The sequence below is a fragment of the Apus apus genome, chromosome 2 (genome assembly GCF_020740795.1).
Source record: "Apus apus isolate bApuApu2 chromosome 2, bApuApu2.pri.cur, whole genome shotgun sequence".
Taxonomy (NCBI): Eukaryota; Metazoa; Chordata; class Aves; order Apodiformes; family Apodidae; genus Apus; species Apus apus.
The window spans coordinates 98,676,345-98,699,048 of NC_067283.1; the positions used below are offsets into that span (position 1 = coordinate 98,676,345).

Sequence of the window (22,704 nt, forward strand, 5' to 3'; positions counted from 1 at the left end):
TTTTCCTTCAGTAAGCTTTCTTTTAACTAGCAGCAAGTGTTCCAGCTACTGGACTGATAACACTGGAATGTTTGTTACTGACAGACCTCCAAGGTCATGCCTTTGCCCTGATGGCTCAGGCACTATGGGGAGGTCTATGACTCTCCCGTAGAAGGCTGAGCTACATGGACAGCAAAATTGGCCAGAGAAATTCTACACATCTACATAAGCTCAGAGGAAGGTCAGAGATCACAGAAGACAACTTCCTTCCTTCTTCTTCTTCCCTTCCCTTCCGTCCATGGCCGGCGTCCAGGGAGGACTCCATCCATCCATCAGTGTTGACCTCCAGGCTGTACATCCCTCGACCCTCATAACTCTACTCTTTCTCCAGAAGCAGTCCATGATTGTTCACAGCTAGGGAGAGTGCTGTGAGAGTTGCTGGGGGTGGTCAACAACAAGAAGCTTTTGCAAATTCCTGAACACATTTGTACATAATTGTCCATATTTTCTTTTATCATCAGTGTTTAATTAATGCTGTCTATTTTAGTTTTCAACCCAGAGGGTCTCTCTCCCTCGTTCTCTCCTTCCTTCCCTACGTGGATGGGAGGGGGAGGAGATTGAGAGCATTGTTGTCTCTGGTTTAATTGCCAATTCTCAGTCAAACCGTGACAGTAATGCAAAACTTTGAGGTGGATTTGATAGGAATTTATTCTCATTCTGATGTAACTGCACCAGGACATCAAACTTGGTGTTTCTTTGATTGTGAAAGTAAAAAGTGCATGATGTTTTTCACATTTCAAAAGTAAAAACGTCCTGTGAGAATGGCACAAGGTGTGCAGAGATTGAATAAAACCATGTCATGCTGCAGTCACTAATTCCAGTATTCTTTGAGATGGACTACACAGTTCCCCTTATTGTTCTTCTCCAACTTTGTGGAAGTAAGGTTGCTTTCTTACCCCTAGCTGACATCTTTCCTTTTGTTTTTGCATCATGACAGGTATGATCACAATTCACAAGAGCATTACTGTCCGGCTCAGATAAATTTTGACTGTTTAATGATATTCCCAAGTTAGAAGTAATAATAATGTCTAGGGTTTGCTGGTTGGTTTTTGTTGTTGTTGTTTGATTGATTGATTTTTTTAATGAACTTTTTCTTCAGTGTTTTACTTGTAGTGCTGCAAAGTTGTTTCTGAGTTTTGGTATTGGTTTTCAGATATTTTAATTCTGAAACTGAACTTCTGTGTGTCTTTTAGCCAATGTGCAAGGAAAGTTTGTGGATTCAACTGTTAGACTTACTGAGAAGTTGAAACTGGAATGCATGTATCCAAAAACAGCCATGAAAATCCAGATATCCTGGTTGAAACTTAATGTAATTCATAAAGAAAATATAGCTGTCTTGGATCCAATCTATGGCATATGTATTGAAGACAAATACAATGGAAGAATTTATTTTGAAAAATGCTTCCAGGGAAGAAAAGACTTTATCGTTCATTAAAAGCACTTTAGAGGATGTTGGTCTTTACTTTTATTCCATTGTAACTTGCCCAGATGGAATCTGGGGAAAAGTAATAGAAATTATTCAGCCAGGTAAATAAATCTCTCTTTTAAAAAAATAAATACATTTCTGATATATCCAGAAATCCATGCCAATTAAAGAAGTATCTGGCATTCTAATTTTTCTTTTCAATTACATAACATGAAGAAGTGGAGTATTTTGGGGAAAATAACTAGCACAACAGAGAAGAATTATCTTACTTGACAAAAAGTCATTGTAAGGAAGTAAAAAGGGGAACTGGAGGAGTCGGGCAAATGTCACAGCAGCAATGTAGTACATGGCAGTCTTCACATACTAGTGGTCATTGCAATGGTGATATTTCTACTGGGTCAAGGTTTTTTTTTCCCTAGAAGCTCTTCTGTGCTTGCTTTTTCAGGAACAAAATAACCACTTAGGAATGATGTGGCAGCAGGAGGGAGAGAAGTAGGGAAGTTCAAATGAAAAAAAAAAACAAAAAAAAAAGACATTTTCTTTAAAATAAGTCTTTTTTATTGGTGGAAAATGGAAGAACGAAAGAAAAAGATCCAGTTATGTCCATGTACTTTCTGTGTAGCTGCTCATGTACTTTCCAAAGACTCTGTAATTACCTGACCACTCAACCAATCTGGTTTTCTTTCCAGCCATATAAGTAAGAGGAGAAAACCCTTTTATAGTATTTTTCCATGCATGCCCATTCAGCATTAGTCAACTCACAACTCTGGTGAAAATTACCAAGCTTCTCTGATAGAAGTCCTTAGAAGATCATTATGTACAGATGATAGAATAGTCTTCAAAACCCCCCCATATTTCAAGAGTAATGAATCCTTTTCTATTTAAAGGATCAAGTTTGCTGAGAACAGGAACATTCAATCCTGTTCAGCTCCTGACAGATGTGTATAAATCTGATCTTTATATACACTGATGTGAAGAGAATGAAGTGTTATCACCAGTGAAGATAAATTAGTACTACTTTAATCTGCATTGCAAATAAGTATGTTATTAAAACCCAAGTTTATAGAAAGTATTTATTTATGTAGTAGCTATAGTAGAACTGTTATCAGTCAGGCTTCATATTACTTTACTTAGGACCTTCATCAGTACTAAAAATGTCAAACTTTCTGGATGGCATCTTTCTTTATTAAATAAACAATTAACTTCAAATTCACTACTGTGCAGCTGGTATTTTAGGTTGCTGCTGACACTAGATGTATCATGTTTCTTTTTTCTGTCTTCCAACCTGTAAAATTAGGACCTTGGTGTTTATATTTAAAGTTTTTTATTCTGCATCAGGGAAAGAGCGTTCCGAAAGCTGAATGTTAGTCTCATGATTTCACTGTACCCAGTTATTTTACTATAGGATTAATATACACCCATACTTAAGGTCTTGGAATCTGAAGTGTTTTTTAAGGAATCAGGTATTCACTGGAATGAAGAAATCTGACCACCATCATAGAAAGATAATTTTATAGATAATAAAAGCCTTTTTTTTTCCCAATTACATTGTTTTATTTGGTTTGTATTTATAATGTACTGATTCCCAATAGACACTACTTTTCTAAAAGCATTAATTTACCTACAGTCCCCAGAGAAATAGGCAACTCAGTACAAAATCAGTTTCTTCTATCTATAACAGTCAGTCAACAAATATTTAGACCAGGTGACTAGGTTGGTTTGTTTTGTTTTGCTTAGTTTTGTTTTGCTTTGGTGTTTTTTTTTTTATTTAAGGAATTGCATGATGTCTTTGCAATTTGTGTTTTTAGTGTCAAATATTGGTTGGCTAAGCTAAAGTTGTATCTGCTTTTAAGTGGATGCAACTTTGTGGACACAATATTCAACACTGGCATTATACTCATGATCGTAGAATCATAGAATGAAATCATAGAATGTCTTGGGTTGGAAGGGACCTCTAAAGGTCTTCTAGTCCAACCCCCCTACAAAAATCAGGGACCTCTCCAACCAGAAAAGATTGCTCAGACCCCCCTCAAGCCTAAACTTGAATGTCTCCAGGGATGAGGCCTCCACCACCTCTCTAGGCAACCTGTTCCAGTGATCCACCACCCTCATATTAAAGAACTTTTTCCTAATGTCCAACCTAAATCTACCCTTCTCTAGCTTGAAACTGTTACCCCTTGTTCTATTGTTGCATGTTCTTGTGAACAGATTGTGGAGATTCTTAACTAGACTGAAGCATAAAGTGAAATGTTCTTCACATGGTGATCATATTTGCTGGCAGTTACATTAATTGGGTAAGGTCTATTGGATTAACTTGTGCTGGCTTGCAAAAAAAAGAGTGTTTCTGTACTCATGCTGTTAAAAGTAGGTCCAGTGCTTCATTCCAGGTAATCATCAGAGGTCATATGTCTCCTTTCCATGTGCTTGGTATAACTTTTTAAAACTACAAATACAAAGTGAGTATTTAATTTAATTTGCACATTTGGAGGCCTCAAGTGCTGATGCTTAAGGACTAAATATTTCAAGTGATGTCTAACAGTTACAGTAGTATCACTAGATCCAGCACCTCAAGTGTTAGCAAGACCCTCACAATATAAAATCACAGAATCACAGAATCATCAAGGTTGGAATAGACCTTCAAGCAGTTAAAAAGGTTTGGGGATCATAACTTGCTTTTTTAAACAAAAAAAAAAAACTGAAAGAGAAGAAAAAAGTCAACTATTTGAAAAGTATTAGACATACTTCTATTTATTGGTATTTTGACAACGTCCCTATTTCTTTCCCTTTAGAGTAGAGGCATCTTTAAGATAAAATGGTCCACTGTGGTTACACCCTTCATATATGATTAAAGATGCTATTGAGTGAATAAAAGATCACAACAGATTTGCAGTGTATCTAGTAGCAAAATAATACTAGAGAAATTCTATTTAGGCCTCTGCTTCTGGCTTTGTTTCTGGTTGCAGAGCAGCAGCTCAGCCCACTGAAGTCTGGAGAGGGTGAATGCAATTCTCTTTCAATCATAGAAAAAAAGCAAAAAGCCCCAACAAACCAACAAAAAGATTAATCTTGGATAAGCAGTGGCTGAGCTGTCATGAGCACCTGAGATCCCAGGTGATGGAAGAGGTTATAGCTCTCATTACAGAGGCCTTTTCTTGGTGTGCTAGCCTCATTGCATCACTGGCAGACTGAAGACCATAGAAGTGGTAATAAATCACCACTTATATAAAATATTGTATGCAATTATTGTAGTAATTGATTTTTTTACAAGATATGGTCTCAGTTTAGTCCTGTGGCTGCATCACAATATGTAATAATAATGTTAGGACATATTTTGTTCTTTTTGCCTTAAATTTTGGCTAAAGATTTCCTATGACATCTATAAAATAGATGAGAAAGTGTTCTTGCAAACTGAAGAATGTTATCCATGCTTTCTGTATTGGCAGTTACTGAAAAATACTGACAGAAAAGCTATAATACTCTGGATATTGTATTGGAAAATTAGCATGTTATATAAATACAGGAGATTTTTATGGTAGATATGGTGTTGAAATTTTGCCCCTTAATTGCAAAAAACTTGAAAGAATTATCTTCCACAGTTACACATGAATATATTGGCAAAGAATAGTCTAGTTATCCCACAGGAAGATATTTGCCATCTGGACGAATCTGTTGTTTCTTTTTTTCCTGTAGCAGTAACATATATCCAACAGCTTTCAGAACTGAATTCAAGGGATTTTTTGCCCTTAATATTCCCTCATTTTATGAATGACAACCACTCCTGCACTAAGCAAACAAAACTCATCCTTTTAGAGAAAACTCATTGCACATTTTTCGATAAGATTTAACAATTACATAGGAAGAGTCAGCAGTTTTATTTCACTTTCCTTCAGGAACAATTTATAAATATCTGTAGTTCCTTATCTACAGTGTTTAGACTGATTTTTGAGTGCAGTATAAAATGTGAGGAGCAGAGAGTGAAGTTGCTACTAATAGAAGAAGCATTAGTGTTGGAGACATCACCCAGGAGTTGTTCATAATAAAAAGGATGTCATTTCATATACTTGGTGGCCAGAAGAGAAAGCATTCAAAGCTGCAGATGTTGTAATTATACTTTCAAATGAAAGAGTGTTAAGAGTGCAGTGTATTTGGTCAGTCCATTGGGCAGGTGTGGAGCAGCTGTTTAGCTGTCATCCCAGGTGGCCACTCAAAACACAGCTGTGTTGTCTTGCCAGTTGCCAGTCATATACCTAACACTAGCAAAGAAACAGTAGGAATTCCAGTCTCTAGCACTTTGGAATAGACGCTTGGATGACTTTAATTTAGAAAGGGATTGGAAGATATATCCTTTGTTTTTTATTCTATATCCTTTGTCTGTTTCTGGTTTGTCCAGAACTTTCTTGCCTTTAGTAACTTGAGACATAGACACATTTCTTTACTTGACCCTTTTCCAGAAGTGTCTTGAGTCCTATGGTTCTTCTCTCTTTGGTTAAATCCATCAGTACAACAATCTTTGAAAGGATTTTTTGAAGTATAAATACTCAAAAGAATTTAAGGAATTATTGTGGTCTCTTCATCATTTATTCGACAGAAAATGAGACCTCGTCCTGTCATCCTGTAATGCATATCTGCCTTTATGTTCTTAGTTTTGTCTGTTCTTTTTCAGCCATTCTTAACTCCATGGGGATAACGAGGCTACATCAACAAGAAAGGTTAAGAGAAGATTAATAGACACGTATTTGGTTGAAAACATGATTATATGATTTCCATTAGCATCTGTTCATCAAGATCTTCAGACTTTTACAAATCTGAAGTGTATTTCTGTCTTGTTCTCAACCTGAAAAAAGACATTAGTAGTAATATATGTTTAAAATACCTTCCAGGACCAATACTTTGTTGAACTTAGTGGGTTTAATTTAGGCTTCTTATACAGAAAGTACTTAAAATTGTTTTCCTATTGCACTTTAGTATCTGTGATGATACACAATGTACCATTACTGCTTGATGATAGCTTTGTATTGTCATTGCCTGTGATTATACTCTTGCCCTTTTCTGTCTTGTCCCTATGAAAGTATGAGGCGTTTCTCTGTCAGTTGCAGTTCCGTGCAATACCTTTCGCATTACCAGACCACTGTACTGATTCTTCCTATGCAATCACAAACTATCCTCTGACTCATCCTGCCTTGAGAAGTACTGGCTTCATGTTCTTCACACATCCTCCCAAACCATTTGGCCTTATTAATACTTAGCTCTCTAGGTAGCCTTGCAACAATACGTAGCAATCCCTAGACTAAGGGGTTTTAAGTTTCCATCAAAAGGTATTATCAGAATATTGATATAAATCTCCACCAGAAATGATTGAGTGTAGGCAAAAACTGTCTCGGAAACAAAGTAAATCAACTTGTGAAGAGTTTTGTGATGCAGAACAGTCAGCTAAAGCTGGATCAGCAGTCTTAAAATACACAATGGACAAATTTACAAAGCAAATTTAACTTAAAATATAGACTATAATAAACATAATTAGACAGATCACAGACTAATGTTGTTATACTCCTATACACTATGTTTTTGCTAAATAAATAGAAAGTTGGAAGTCTTCATCGGTGAAGACTTATGTGATATATAAGCAGTTTATATGAAAACTGGTCTTTATGGCAGAGCTTTGTTGTACGTTTATTTCCATGAGGAGCAAATGCCATTAACATTACCTGGAATATTATTGTCCTGTGTTTGTTTATTTGCATTTCAAAACTGTTGAATTCTAACATGAATATCTGTATATTTTGAGACGTTTATTTTCTCAGGAGTTTTGTTTCAGTTAGGTGTTAAAATAGTACCAGTTTGACTTAAAAATTCCCATAATGTAAATTGATTTTTTTCTTGTTATATGATTGGATTTTTTTTCCTACTCATTAGTAAATTTGTATTTCTGTCAATTAGTGACAATGGATTGCTCAAGAGAAGTGTTTTGTTAGCAACTCTGAGCAGAAATGGAAATTAATTAATAGAGTATTTAAATGCTACATGTACCACGACGTACTCCCATATTTTAAATAGAGTGATCAATCTCTTCTGTGATAGCAGAGACAGAGCTTTTCTATTCTTAGCTAGTGTGGTGATATCCATGCCACTCAGCACTTACTTCTATATTAATGTTCTTCTGTCTGCCAAAAGCAGCAAGTTGCATAGATTTTTTTTCAAGTCCCTGTTCACCTGAAATAGCTTGCTTTCTATTTATCTCTGTCTCAATTTAGAATGTGATTCATTGGTCTACAGTGAAAAGTTATCAGCGCTTTAAAGCACATGGAAGCAAGAACTAATCCTGAGGGATTTCCATTCTTCAGCTCTTAGACTCTGAGCTCCCCAGAGCAAGAAATGTCTCTGTATCTTACACTGTGTCAACCATGTTGTCAGCACCTAATTAGAAAGCAAGAGGATGTAGGCAAGTGAAACTGCCTTTTTCACACCTCTGCTGTGATTATTGACCTGTTAAATGCTGCTTTTCTAACGTTTTGATCTTCTGTGATGAATTAAGGATTAGATGCCCCTTCAGTATAAAAGGCTAGGGGAAAAAACCACACCAGCCCTGTTGGGAGGGTAGCAGACATCTCCTCTTCCTTTCTGAAGGAAAAGCTTAGATTAAAAGGAATTACAGAATTATGGAAAACAGGCTGGAAGAGACTTTTCAAATTCATACCATCCATCTCTGTGTTTTCAGCATATCTATATCATCCCTGACCGATTCCCATGTTGGAAATCCATATATAATACTCTGTGTAGTCATTCTAGCACTTAGAAGATTTTTTTTCCGTTGTATCTAACAGATATATCTTGTTTAATACTGAGTTCAGTTGCTGCAGTCCTTCCTTTGAAAAAAGAGGAAGCTCTCATATTGCCAGCTTTCAGTCATCCCTCTGTACTAAACAAGCACAGTTCTTATAACTTTTCTTCTTCATTCATTATTCTAAATTTCATCATTCTTTTTCTCATTAGAATTTTTTCCAGTTTGTATATAACCTTATTAAAGTGAGATACATAGAATGAAACACTGTGTTCCACTAAGGTCTTTCTTATCATTGCTAAATGAAGCAAAATAATACATCCTTTGTCTTGTATATGACTCTCTGTTGACATACTTGAGAAAAATTGTCATTTGGAAACAGACAATGAGATAACATTTTTTATTATGTTTGGCTAACAATCAGATCATCCTTTCATTCAGCACTGGGGATTTTTTTACTTTTTTTATCCTCTTTTCTTCTTTTTACTCCTTACTGTTTTGAATGTTCAGTTAGTTACTAAGAATAATGGTGCTGTTAGGTACTCTTGTTTATATTCTTTGCATCAGAACTTTCAGTACCCATGAGGACTGCTGTGTTTCTACCAAAGCAAGAGAAAATCGTAAGGATGTTTTTTGTATGTTCCCTGGGAGCATTGTTTTGATGAGCATGCATTGCATGTTAGCTAGATACTATAGCTATTAACTGACTTGCTGTTGTGTGCTAATTTGAAGATGACTCTCAATTCATATCTGTTCATCTGCTGACCCAAATTGCTGTCTGGGGAGGTTTGCTGCTTGCCAAGGTAGACTCTAGGATGCTGCAGAGAGACTACCAAGGCTTGCCTAGTTCTCAGACCCCTAAGCCTTGTAGCTTTTTCACACATACACCAAAGATGTATGACTGTGCTTTATGTGTCTGATGTGTGACTATATATTGGTGGAGGTGGTGATCAAGGACACGGGTGACTTAGGTGACGTTTCCTTGATCCTGCTGATAAAGGGAAAAGCCCTGGGAAGAGGGGCCAGATTCTGTGGGTCAAGATCCAGTTGCATGGCTGGTGTGAACAAGGTGTTACTTTTTATCACTATGGACACTTTTTGATGATCAAGAACTGATGATCAAGAAAGAGGCAGGATCCACCTAAGCATGTGGGGGAGAAGCATCCTTGCCAAGAGGATGGTGAGGAGAGCTTTAACAAGAAAGTGAGATGGCGACCTGCAAGTGAGTGAGGAAGTGGACTGAGCTTACAAGCAAATGTTTGAGATTATTAGATTATACAAGAAACACCTTAAAACCAACAAATTTGGGCACAAAGAGGGCAATTCTGAATATGTCCACACAATAAGGAAATGCAGAGGGAACACATTGTTTGGAAGCTCTTACACCTTTTCTGGGAAATCAGGACGACTGGATGACCATATGAAGCATCTGTACACCAGTGAACACAGCATGAGTAACAAAGAAAGAATAAGAGTTCTGTGCACAGCTGAAGGACCACTATCTTGGATGGATTACCTAGGTGCGTTGATTGACAGCTGGCTGAACATGAGCCAGCAGTGTTCCCAGGTGGCCAAGAGGGCCAATGGCATCCAGGTCTGTATCACAAATAGTGTGGCCAGCATGACCAAGGACGTGATCTTACCCCTGTACTTGGCACTGGTGAGGTAGCACCTCGAGTACTGTGTTCAGTTTTGGGCCTCTCACTACAGAAAGGACATTGAGCTACTAAGAGAGTGTCCAAAGAACAGCAAGGAAGTTGATTAAGGTTTGGAGCATGTCTTACAAGAAGTGGCTGAGGGAACTGGCATTGTTTAGCCTAAAGAAAAGGAGTCTGAGGGAAGACCTTGTTGCTCTCTACAACTACCTGAAAGCAGGTTGTAAAGAGGTTGGGATCAGGCTGTTCAAGTTACAGGTTATGGGACAACAGGTAATGGCATCAGGTTGCGCCAGGTGAGGTTTGATTGGATGTTAGGAAGAATTTATTCACCAAAAGATTTATCAGGCATTGGAACAGGCTGCCCAGGGCAGCGGTGGAGTCACCATCCCTCAAGGTATTTAAGAGTCATACAGACACAGTACTTAGGGATATGGTTTAGCTAAGGACTTGTCAATGGTAGGTTGATGGTTGGACTTGGTGAACTTGAACGTCTTTTCCAACCAAGATAATTCTGTGACTCTGTGATCTCAGTGTGCTCACAGAGACATGGTGGGATGGCTTGAACGTCCGGAGTGCTGCAATGGCTGGATACAAGCTCTTCATGAAGAACAGGCTGGAGTGGTAAGGAGGGGATATGAGCCAACTGAGAGCTCAAGGGTCAGGATTAACAGGCAAATCAACATAGGTGATATTGTGGTGAGTGTCTGCTACTCACTGCTTAATAAGGGTAATCAGGCCTGATATAGGTTAGGCCTTCATCAGATAACTGAAAGAAGCTTCACATTTTGTGGTCCTCATGGGTGAACTCAACTGCCTGGTATCTGTAGAGAAGCAACACAGCAGGGCAAAATTAATCTGGGATGTTTCTGGAGTCTATTGATTATAATTTCTTCACTCAGGTGATTAAGTAGCTGAAAAGGAGGCACTCTGCTCAACCTCAGACTTACAGAGAAGGAAGAACTTTCTGGGATTGTGAAGACAGGGGCATCCTGGGCTGCATAGTAGAGTTCATGATCCCAAGAGTAGGGGATAAAAGCAAAAAAGCAGGATCACTGCCCTGGGCTTCAAAAGTGCAGGCTTTGACCCATTCAGAGATCCCTGTGGAAGGCTCCCAAGGGTGGTGGAGAAAACATTTTCAAGGAAAACCTCCTCCAGTGGTCCATCTAGACAATCAGGAAATCAAGCAAAAGTGTCAGAAGGCCTACACGGATGAACAAGAAGCTCCTGACTAAACTTAAACATAAAAAGGAAGCATAGACACAACAGAAGCAGATGTAGTTGACTTGGAAGGAACCTTGAAATACTGTCCAAGCATGAATGGGTGCACCTGAGAAAGCCAAAAGTAACCTGGAAGTGAATCTATTGGGTTATCTATCTATCTATCTATCTATCTATCTATCTATCTATCTATCTATCTATCTATCTATCTATCTATCTACCCATCCATCCATCCATCCATCCATCTATTCGTGCATCTATCCATCCACCCCTCCATCTATTTAGAATTATGTAAGTATTCCCCTGCCTCTGTAAGCTATCTTAATCTTTTTAGGTAATATTCCCTAATTCTATGACTCCGCAGCCACCACTGGAACGAAAGTTTGATATTCTATCTAGTATTGACTGTATCTGCTGTGGCACCCAGTAGTTAAATCCAGATCCAAGAGTTTTATAATGTTGGTTTTGATTTCTCAAAGTGTAAATGTGATGGATGAAACTTTAAGATAATGGAATTTGGAAATCATTACAGGATGCAATTGCAGGGGAAAATGGGTAGTGCACAGTCACAGCTTCAAAATATTAAAAATGAAGGGGATAGTATTAGTTTATCTAGGACAGACTGAATAATATTTTATTTGGGGAAATACATGTTAGGTTATGGAATAAACAGAGGTATGTGAAAAAGAGACGGTAAAAAGAATAACAGATTCAGATAGTTAGAATTCCAAATATTCTAAAGGAAATAACAAAGAGATTATTAATATTTTAAGTTCTGAAATTTTTCCATCTGCAGAACCTCATTCTGCTGCTTATATTTCTAATGATGAACCTTTCTTTCAGTTGGCCTGTCAGATGGGAATATAATTTATAACTTAATAAGGATAAAAATAAATGGAAAGGAAGCATTCAGTAAAATATACTGATGATATATTGATTTCTTCCATTTTCTTACCTGGTACTAAGCTTCATAACAGACATTATGAAATACACTGTATTTTTCTTCTTCTCCAGTATATTTTCAGTACAGAAAACAATCCATTAAAACTTATAACCAGTATCTGAGATGCAGGGCAGCTGTTCCCCACAATGCACTCTCATGCTTCACTCCTGAGTGTTACAACACTGCTGTGGCTGGGCAGCATGGCTGTGTAGTCTGTCCATTACCTTGGCACCTTTGGCTTTCCCTCCTGAGAAAAAGTGGTTTAACAGTTGTCCTTAGGAACCAGTTTGATTTTTCACACCCTTTCCCTTCTGCTCTCCCCTGTCTTTTTTCTTCTGTGTGGCTTAAAATTTGATCTCTTCTGCTCTGCCTGAAGTCCGACACCCAGAAGCCTCATGGAAGATATGAGCAGGTAGACACTAATGTAAATGTGTGCACATGCACACGTGCTTTGGCATGTAGCTTCTCAGTATATCATTTCTCTTCTTTCACTGTGAGACAATAGGGATCATTAGCAATAAGTGAAGGCTGAGCATGGTATCTTGTGTCACTCCTCTGTTTCCTTATTGTACTCTTATTGCTGGTAGATTCCTTTCATCCTAAACTGATGAAATTCTTGGAAAGGATAAAAATTTGAAATTCTGACTTTTTATATCTTCAAGACTGTCCTGCAGGTGAATCCTGGAATAATACAATGTATGCTTTTATCAAGTGACTTCTTCCCCATTGTGAAGGACCAGACGTTTCCTCACACGAATATAATATGCCCTTTAGGTCAGTAGTCATAGATGACTTAAAGATGGCTGCTCCACGTGGCACTTTAAACCCTCTCCCGCCCACCTCCTCTGCCAGAAAACAAGTCCGACGCCATGAGGGAGGTAGCTGCTGGCTGCGAGCTAGAGAGGGTCAGTGGCGGGAAAATGGCAACAAGGTTGCAAACTGCAAGTCTGCCTGGTAACAGCAGTGGTGGGAAAAAGTCCCTGTCTGATTGGCTGAGAAGCCCCAGAAACAAGAGACTGGCCAATTGGGAGCAAAGGAGAAGCATAAAAGAGACAGCGTGTGGGCTGCTTTGGGACGGTTTTGGACAGACACTGAAGCTGGTGCTGCTGCTTGCTTTTGGGGGGTGACCTGCGCCTTGGGGGTGCCTGCCAGCCAGAGGTCCCCGATCCTGTTCCTGCTCCTGTTTACCTGCTACTCCCAGCTAGTTTCTGCAGCCCGGCTCCTGGCTAGTCCTGGCTCTCGGCTAGTCCCAGCTCCCACTTTACCTGCTAGTCCCTGCAGCCTGGCTCCTGCTTCCCCTGCAGTCCTGACTAATCCCTGCAGACCCGGCTTGTCCCGCCTCACCCGCGGCTTTTGTAGTCCCAGCTCCCGACCTGCCTGCGGTCCTGCCAGGCTGCCAGCGATCCTTGCTTGCGGAACCTGGTTGCCTGCAGTTCCTGCCTGCTGCTGCCCACCTGCGGAACCTGCCTGCTACTGAGCACGTGCGGTGAGATTTCTTCCTGCCACCCGTGGTTCTAAGACCGGGTTGCAGGGGAAGTCACCCGCAGCTACTCTCACTTACCTGCACACAAACTGTGACCCTCTATGGGACAAGCGTCGGGCATATCCCTCTTTCCTCTTCCCCTCTGTGTGATAGTAATAATTAATCTGGGTGTGTAAATAAGGCCTATCTATATATAAGCATTAGAGCATATGTAAGTTCTTGGTATTTGGTGTTTTAAAGATATTTTACAGATCCTGTGTCTTTTAATTACCCTCTTTGAGTCTCCTGCCCCAAATTGTTTTTTTTTTCCCCTCGATAAACCGTGTATTTGTAAATTCTAATTGGGGATTGGCTGCTGTTATTGGAAACACTAGTGAGCATTGAACAAGTGTCTCACCTGAAAAGTTAGTGCCGAAGTTCACTGCTCCTCTGTGAGAGGCGAGCGCTGCGTGCGGACCTCTCGGCAGATCCCAGTAAGTTAAATTAACTCCAAAAAGGAGATATAATAGGTCGCAGATCACGACACCCATCAACCAAACTCTTCTTTCTTGAAGTAAAGGAAGGTTTATACTTGAACAAACAATTATTTTCTCACCCTTAGTAGCACTGTACTCTTTCTCTCTTCATCCTTTCAGTACTGGAACGTGTCCATAAGGTCTCCCTGGAGCCTTCTCTTCTTCAGGTTGAACAACCCCAACTCTCTCAGCCTGTCTTCATAGGAGAGGTGTTCCAGCCCTCTGATCATCTTTGTGGACCTTCTCTGGACTTGTTCCAACAGAGAGTCCTTCATTATTTGGGGTCTCCATAACTGGATCCAGAACTCCAAGTAGGGTCTCAGAAGAGTGGAGCAGAGGAGGAGAATCACCTCCCTTGACCTGCTGGCCATGCTTCTTTTGATGCAGCCATGGCTATGGTTGGCTTTCTGGGCTGCAAGCCCACACGTTGTTGGCTCATGTGGAGCTTCTCATCAACCAACACCCCCAAGTCCTTCTCCTCAGGACTATTCAAAATACATTCTCTACAGCTGGAAGGTACTAGAGGGGGAGATAAATATAATTTCATATCTAGTCTGATTAGGTAGGGTGAAATGGTTAATCTTGAAGTATTTTCTCAACTGAAAGTTGATTTCTTTGATGAAAAGAAAAACCCTGGAGAAGGTTCACCTTCATAAAATTTTAAATCTTTTTTTTAATGCAATTTATTTTGTCAGTTACAGTAAACTGAGGAAGAAGTTTGTAGTTTTATGCAGAGCTTCAGCAAATGAAGTGGGACCTGAGAATTTGTCTCTGCTGTAGAGCTACATTAGTTTTGAAAACATCTATTAAGGTCATTAGTTATTTCTGATGGAGAGCATCAGAATTGTTCTCTTGAGTAGCTACCTTGAAGATAGCTCTGTCACCATTAGTATAAGCAGAACTTGTGATACCTGGGAACACATGGAAAATGTGTGCCGTGATGACTGACGGTGGGGTGTGAGCACCTGTGTTTGTTACTTGGCAGCGTGTGCACTTGCCTGCAGCAGCTGATGCAGCTTTCTTAATCTAAAAACAGCTCTGGTAGTGCTTAACTTCTGTTAAGCTTTAAGCCTCAACAGAGATACAGAAGCATGAAATACCAGAAGAGTGTTTTGATGTGTTTTATTTTACTGTGCTGAATTTTGCCTTTCTGAAGTTGCAGAACTGATGTTGAAGTATGAGTATTGTTTCCTTTGTATATGGTTTTAAACCAGGAGGAATGCATGAGATTTGTGTGTCATCAGAGTGAAATTCTGCACCTTGAGTTTTACTTGAAAATGGGGTAGGGGTGAGGGGGTTGGGAAAGATGAGACCATTATTTTCGTTTCCCTTCAAAAGAAAATTCTGAATTTCAACAATTTCCCTGCTGCGGGATTTTATTTTAGTCACTTGGCCCTTTAAATTCTGGGAATATGGTTTACACTCTTTTGTACCTCTTTAGTTCTGAGATTTTCTTTCCAAGAATTAATATTTTTTTTTTAAATAGGAAAGCTTACATTTTTTATCCTTTATATGCCTCATGGCCCTAAAGCAGACTGAAAAAAAAAAAAAAAAATATTGTAAAAGATGATGATATAACATCATGGAAAATAGATGCAGAGAGGATACCAAACACAGAGCACTTATTTACTAAGCAGAAGCAAATGCACCTACCGTGAGTGCTGTAACATCAGAAAGTAGGAACTTTCTGTGCAGGAGGCAGGATGACATGACCATGTTATCTGGCAGAGCAGGCAGCGGTGGCAGTGGCCAGAATGAGCAGCAAGAAGGGGATGACTATTTTTATCAGATGTAATGATACATTTTTTTTCCAGTTTCTAAAATGTTCGCATATGGTGTGTCACCTTGAATTGTGTGTGCATGGAGGTGAAAGTATGTGGGTGTGCCTTTTTGCCCATAGAAGTATTTTTCAGAATGGGAGGTTCTCATCCCACGCCTGCCAGGCTGAAATAAAAGAAACTTTGTTCAGAAAGGTGCTAAATAAAGAAAGTGGATGAACAGAGGAGAGGGAACATGAAAGAACTCTGCCAATGCTAGTGTGAAAATAAAATGGGACAATTGCTTAAAACAAAAGCCTGGAACACTTCAGTGTACTTGGAAGATTTAATTAGAACTATGTAGGCTTGATTCTCCAGTGTTTGTGCTTTACATAATCATTTAGGTTGTCAAAGGTATCATATTGTAAGAAGGGGAGCTATTTACATCTTTCAGCAAGAGTGAAAATACCTGAATGTTGCTGCATACTGTCAAGTAAAATACATATGCAGTACAAAAGATAAAATGTGTCACGATATCTCTTTGAAAATGGTAATGATAGAATGTGCAGCATCTGAGCATCCCAAAACTTTTTCTATTTTAAGATGGATAATTGTACATAGTTCCCAGTATTATTTATTATTTGTATGCTGGCAAATTGTACAAATAAATCAAGATTTGTACCTGGAAATACTTCACTGAGGTTGCAAGGCAATCTTAGCTTTGTAAAGTACCTGTTACAGTATGCTATTGGAGGTTGGAGTATTATATATGTTATTGGGAAATTGTGATGTATTGTTGAGCAAATACAATATGCAGAGTTTACTAATACATTTTAAGACACAGGGGATTTTCATTGTTTTGGTGGAAAGTTTTATCTTGTTCACAGTTCACCATATATATAATGTATATTTTTCTAGCAAATGTATGGCAGGACAGTAGGAAAGAGGCTGGTTTTTATACAGTCCTAATTGCTGCTTTTTTAGGCAGGTAGGAATCCTCTGGAAGGTGGAAGGAATCATTATCATACACAAAATTTCCCTAATAAGTATGTTTAGATAGGAGAAACACCTGGAGTTCAGGATAGCAATGGCATGAAATGAATAAGTCAGCAAGGATGGACCCAGAAGTAGAAGAGATTTCAAGGGTCCTTAGGAGACTGTGGGTAACAGTAGGTCTTGCTCATAGCAGAAGACAGCAAAGACTGCATAGTGAAGAAATGATTTCTCAGGGAAGAATACACGCTTTATTGTAAAGCAGGCAGTTGCTAGAGGTTAGTGGTGTGAAAAGTGGGACATGAGGTAAGGATCTGACCTGTAAGAATATGACGGGAGAGAAAATTTATTTAAATTACCTTTTTATTTCCTAGAATCATGTGACATTGCTTAGGGTTGATGTGACTCAAGTGCAGGACTTGACACAGCCTTGTTGAATCTCACAAAATTGGCCTCACCCCATCTATCCAGCCTGTCCAGGTCCATCTGCAGAGCTGTAGGCAGTTCAACACTCCTGCCCAACTTGGTGTTGTCTGCAAACTTACTGAGGGTGCACTCTATCCCCTCATTCAGATTATAAAGATATGAAATAGAGCTAGCCAGATACTGAGCCCTGGGCAACACCACTTGTGACTGGCAGCCAGTTGGATTGGACTCCATTCACCACAAATCTTTGGGCCCAGCCACCCATGCAGTTTTCTACGCTCTGAGTGCACTTGTCCAAGCCATGAGCAGCTAGTTTCTCCAACAGAATGTTGTGGGAAGCTGTGTCAAAGGTTCTATTAAAGTCTAGATAAACAACAACATCCGTAGCCTGTCCCTCATCCCCTGAATGGGTCACCTTGTCATAGAAGTAGATAGGGTTAGTCAAGCAGGGCTTGCCTTTTGTGAACCCAAGCTGACTGAGACTGATAGACTCTTTGTCCTGTATGTACTGTGTGATGGCACTTAAGGTTCCATAACCTTCCCTGTCACTGGGGTCAGACTGACAGGTCTGTAGTTCCCTAGATCCTCCTTCCTGCCCCTCATGTAAATGGGCATCACTTTTGTCAGTCTCCGGTCAACGAAGACCTCAGTTTGCCAAGACTACTTATAGATGATGGATATTGGCTTGATGAGCACTTCTGCCAGCTCCCTTAGTACAACTGGGTGGATCTTATCTGGCCCCAAAGATATTTTCCTCTCTTCCTTAGCAGATCTGAATCTGAATCTGCAGATACGAATCTGCAAGATGTGAAAAAAAAAATTACCTATTCTAGTGTAGTGACTTTTGAGGAAGTGCACTTCAAGGACCATATTTTGCAAGTATAGAGTCCCATCATAGTAGTCTGATTTTAATAATACTTAGAATTCCATGAGTAAATTCTTACTTCAACTACCATTATATCTTAATGATTATCCAACCATGGCAGTCATCATCAGTAATAAAAATTTAGATGTCTTTGGCAAGCTGTCTAATGAGTTAATTAGTTTCATCATGTTGTACCTCTGTTTAGTTCTGTGAATTTTTCTGTCTTCTGTCCTTGTCTATCATTAACTTTCTGTCTCCATGACTGCAGCCTACATGGATCTTCAAGATTTTAATTAATTTTTTTAATTTTTTATTCTTTTTTTGGCTAAACTCATTAGACACCGTTACTTTTGTATTTCAGTATTTCAATGTTTTAGTCATACTTCTGGTCTCCAAAGGCAGAAGGAATGTAATTTTACTGTGCTGTGCTCCATTGATAAAAATTTGCAGGCTAAACATCTTCATTCACCATTTCAGACTGCCCAAGTCTCAGAAGTTTCAGAGTTCCACAATTAAATTTCCATGCTGCCAACATTAATGGAATAACTTATACCTAGATGTAGGGTAGATACTTGCCCACATGAAATCCTATTACACTTTGCACCTGGCTTAGAAGCTGAGGTAGGTCACCCCATATTGATTTTGCCAGTACCTATGATTTTGACAACCTCGGCACTACCAAGGAAATACATTTCACTGGCATTTTCCTCCCTAGATTTGTGATTAAAATGTGGTATCAAGGAGGATCTAAATCTAGCTCAGTCCTTCAGTGTATTCTGTTCCATTCAGAGTGCTACTGCAACCAGCCATCCCATGAATCTGGCTACAGCTTAATATTAAAACTTTGGTATTTTTTTTAAATAATACATTTTGATGCTTTTAATGACTGTAATTTTTCTAATGCAATTTTTGTTTTCTGTCTTTGCATCCAACTGTTGCACATATAGATGTAAACACATTAAACATATATTCTAGTGACATTTTTAACGTAAATTCTATGAAAGAAATGCAGTTAAAAAAGAAACTCACTGAACAGCAGGAAAGATCAGTCCTTTTAGAGTGTAGGAAAAATACTCTGATCATTAATCTTTTTCAAGACTAAAGTCTTCAAAAAGATGACAGTGCTAGTCCTAACTCATGAATATATGCATTACAAGGCTGACTTCAGAAACCAAATGTCTATTGAATGCTTTGAATGTCAGAAACATTGAGAATCTTTCTGTTGAAGACTTAATTATTTATTTTCTCGATTTCTAAACAGTGAATTCTATTACTAAAAACAATGGCTCAGAGCAGGGCAATTTCAGTCAAGCTTATTTAAGATATATCTATGGTTTATATTTGGTGGAAGGCTTGAATCTGTCTTGAAGTGTCATTTCATAGCACAGCTTGATTATCACACAGGTTTTTCTCACATAGAGTAATAGTTAAATTTTTTATTTAAGTGGTGAGGTTCAGAAATGGGATAATTGTAGTACATAGACTGGAATATCTTGCAATGTAATTTACTAATGCACATCCTGAGGGTTGCATAAAGCCATTTTCTTTTTATAATTAGTGTGAAAGCAGAACAAGACTGTCACAAATTTAATTAGACTGGCTCCATAAATAGTGCTGTTGAATATTTGCCGAAACGGTTACTAAAATATTAGTGTACTCAAAATTAATAAAAATAGCCTTCTTTGCAATGTCATTGAAGCATCACAGTTCCATTAAGACTATTTTGTAGAAATGTGCACAAAAATATAATAATAGAAAGGTGTAAATTATATTATTCAGTTTTTCAAATTATTTGACTGTCTTTCTGTTGTAAGTAAATTTCATTCATATTTGCCATATTTTTCCTCAAACCAATTATGAGTAGGTTTTTGTTGTTGGGTTTTTTTTGTGTGTGTTTTTGAACAGATGCTTCTGAAGTATCTGAGAAACAAAATAATCCTGTGTTTACCAAGCCAGGAGGAAATGTTGCTTTTACTTGTCCCTATAAATTTTGAGATTTAGTGCACCCAGTGATGTGGGAAAGGATTAAAGCAGGTTGAGTGGATACTCTTGTTCTGTGCAACTTGTCAGGAAAGCAAAGCTTTGGTTCAGATTTCAAAGAACGTGCACTGGTGGATTGCTCTCAACAGGCAATCCCCATGATTGTCAGTCAAAACATTATAGCCTCTGACTTTGCAACCTACAGCTGCATAGCTACTGGTAGAAACAAAACCTGTGTGATGAGTTTTACTGTGACTGGTAAGTAAAGGAGGAAGTGATACTTTTACCTTCTGAGGACCTTCTGAGGTATTAGCACTTTTACTCACATAAAATAACTCATTGATAGAAAATGCGGATTTGTTTAAATAATGCATTCCAGTAAATTATAGCAAAATTAACACAATCTTGTTTACACAGGAAGAAGCTGATTTTAAGCTTGTCTGATGTCTTTATTGCACTTTATGCCTGTTTGTGAGAAACTAGTTTGATGTTAGGAGTGAGACACTTTGGAAGAGGAGACACTGAATTTGCTGGAAGAGGTGGACCTTCTCCTAAAGCAACTGCATAGTGCACTACAGGGTGCCAGGGGAGAGACCCATCCTCCAACAAAGGCAAAGAGCACACTTTCACTTGGAAATGTAAACATTTGTAAAATGACCCCTAACTTGCTAATGTAAGGAGTTTCTTTAGTAGGAATTGAGAAGCTCTCTAGGTTTTGCTGTGACTATGTTTATAGTTTGTTTATGATGGGATCTTGGGTTTCCATATGTCAACTCTTAAAATAAGATTTCTCAAAATGTGATCTAAATCCTCCCTTAATTTATTTTACCTGTTATGACTTAAAACAAACAAACAAACAAACTACTTAATTTTGGTTCTTATCTACAGAATGTTTTTTGAAGATACAACTCTTGCACAACTCTATTCCTTCTTATCCTATTGCAGCATTCAGCCCAGCTTTCTGGTATCTTTTGAGGGTACTGCCTTTGTTCTGGTATTGAATGCTAGTAGACATCTCTCTTGGCAGTACTAATTTCTGTGGCATGGTGTATGGTTGATCTATCATCTGTTTTTAGAGAAATGGAATTCTGCTTGGAAAAGAAACTGATGACCTGCTTTACGATGAATACTTGACAACAAAAGACCATGAAATTGATCAGAATGTGATAAAAAGAAAAGGGGTATCAGGAAAAAATTCCTCTTGCCTCTGACAATTTAAAGCATTCAAATTTCAAATTGTTGACTATGTTCATATAAGCAAGTATATCCAAATTGTAGAGCAACAGAAATATTTTCTGCTTACTCCAAGTGCAGTGTTTCTCATAAAAAAGTGAAGCATATAATAAGTCGAGAAAAATACATTAAGAATTATCAATCCTACCCATACAAACCATTTCTTCTCAAAATAAGTGGTTTTTTTCCATGCTTCTTTCACTCTTGAAACAAATCTTATTTATAATTTTTTTGTTCTAACAATGCCAGCATATTTATGTTTCTCTATTGGGGAAAAAAAAAAAGGTGAAACAGTATGATTCAGAGAACACCCTATTTTCTCCCTTTTAAGCCCTCTCTTTGTATTGTGAAACATACTGTGTTGAATTTTCATTAATCCCAAAGGAAGTGCGATGTCAAGAATTTCCAATTATTTCTCTTTAACGTTTGGAACCATTTCATAACATGCTATTAGTATTTCCAGTGAGATACAAAGAAACATTAAGTGGAAAGGGGAAACAGGCCAGGTCACCAGCACAGCTTGTGGCATAGCGAGTGAAGTCTCTCTCAATCTCACAAGTGACTTACCCTGTCTTGATGCAAAGTTGTGGCTGGAATAAACCAAATAGTGACATAAACTTGGTATGCTACTTTTTGTGTGTTCTATCAGTTCAGTCACTTCATTTTTATTTTTTTTTGGCTTAGTGTTGTAGCTAAGCCACACTATAGCTTGGATTTTCTGCCACCAAATTCTTCCAATGTTTTTGGTCTCTTGATGTGATTCTGCATGGGTATTTCTTGTCTTTCTCAGTTCCAGAGGTGTTTTGAATACCGAGTCTAGGAGCTGGAGAATAACTGCACTGTAAACACTAATAGGGAAAACATGGTTTAGGTTGAGAAAAAGTAAGAAGAGAGATAACTTTTTTTTCTTGTTTTTGAGAAGCTTTCATTGAGAAGGCACCAAGAATTCTTGAAGAAAAGAAAGCTTGGGTGAAATGAGGTAGAAACAAGATCACAGGATTATTTAAAGAACTAATAATAGTCCCCAAACCACTGTTTTGGAGACATGGTGCAGGAGAAAGAAGCAGCTTGCTTCTTGTCTAAAAGTGAATGTATTTTTGCACAGAGGAAGAGCATGGCATTCCTATGAAGAAAAAAGGGAGATATAGGGGTACTGGTATTCAAGTGTTGGGAAAGCCTTTACTGTTCTTCCAGCTGTATCAGTAGAAGTTACCACGTTGCATTTAGCATATTTAAATGTCAGTGAAAATGAAACCATGAGATCCATTCAGTATCAAGTTTGCCCAGTCTATCCCACTAAATACTGTGACTTCTCTTTCTTAGTGACAGAAATTTCCAGCTGAAATGAGACTTCTCCCTGCTCTGGCAGGGGGGTTGCACTGGGTGGTCT

At 38.4% G+C, this 22,704-nt stretch overlaps 1 protein-coding gene across 1 annotated transcript in view; it reads left to right on the forward strand.

The window, feature by feature from the left end:
• Nucleotides 1–969: 969 nt before the first annotated feature.
• CD226 (CD226 molecule) overlaps nt 970–22,704 on the forward strand; it is a 28,272-nt gene continuing 6,537 nt past the window's right edge. The window contains 5 exon segments of the mRNA XM_051610266.1: nt 970–976; nt 1,233–1,435; nt 1,437–1,566; nt 2,690–2,692; nt 20,007–20,345. Of these exon segments, the coding sequence (XP_051466226.1) occupies nt 970–976; nt 1,233–1,435; nt 1,437–1,566; nt 2,690–2,692; nt 20,007–20,345 (682 nt within the window).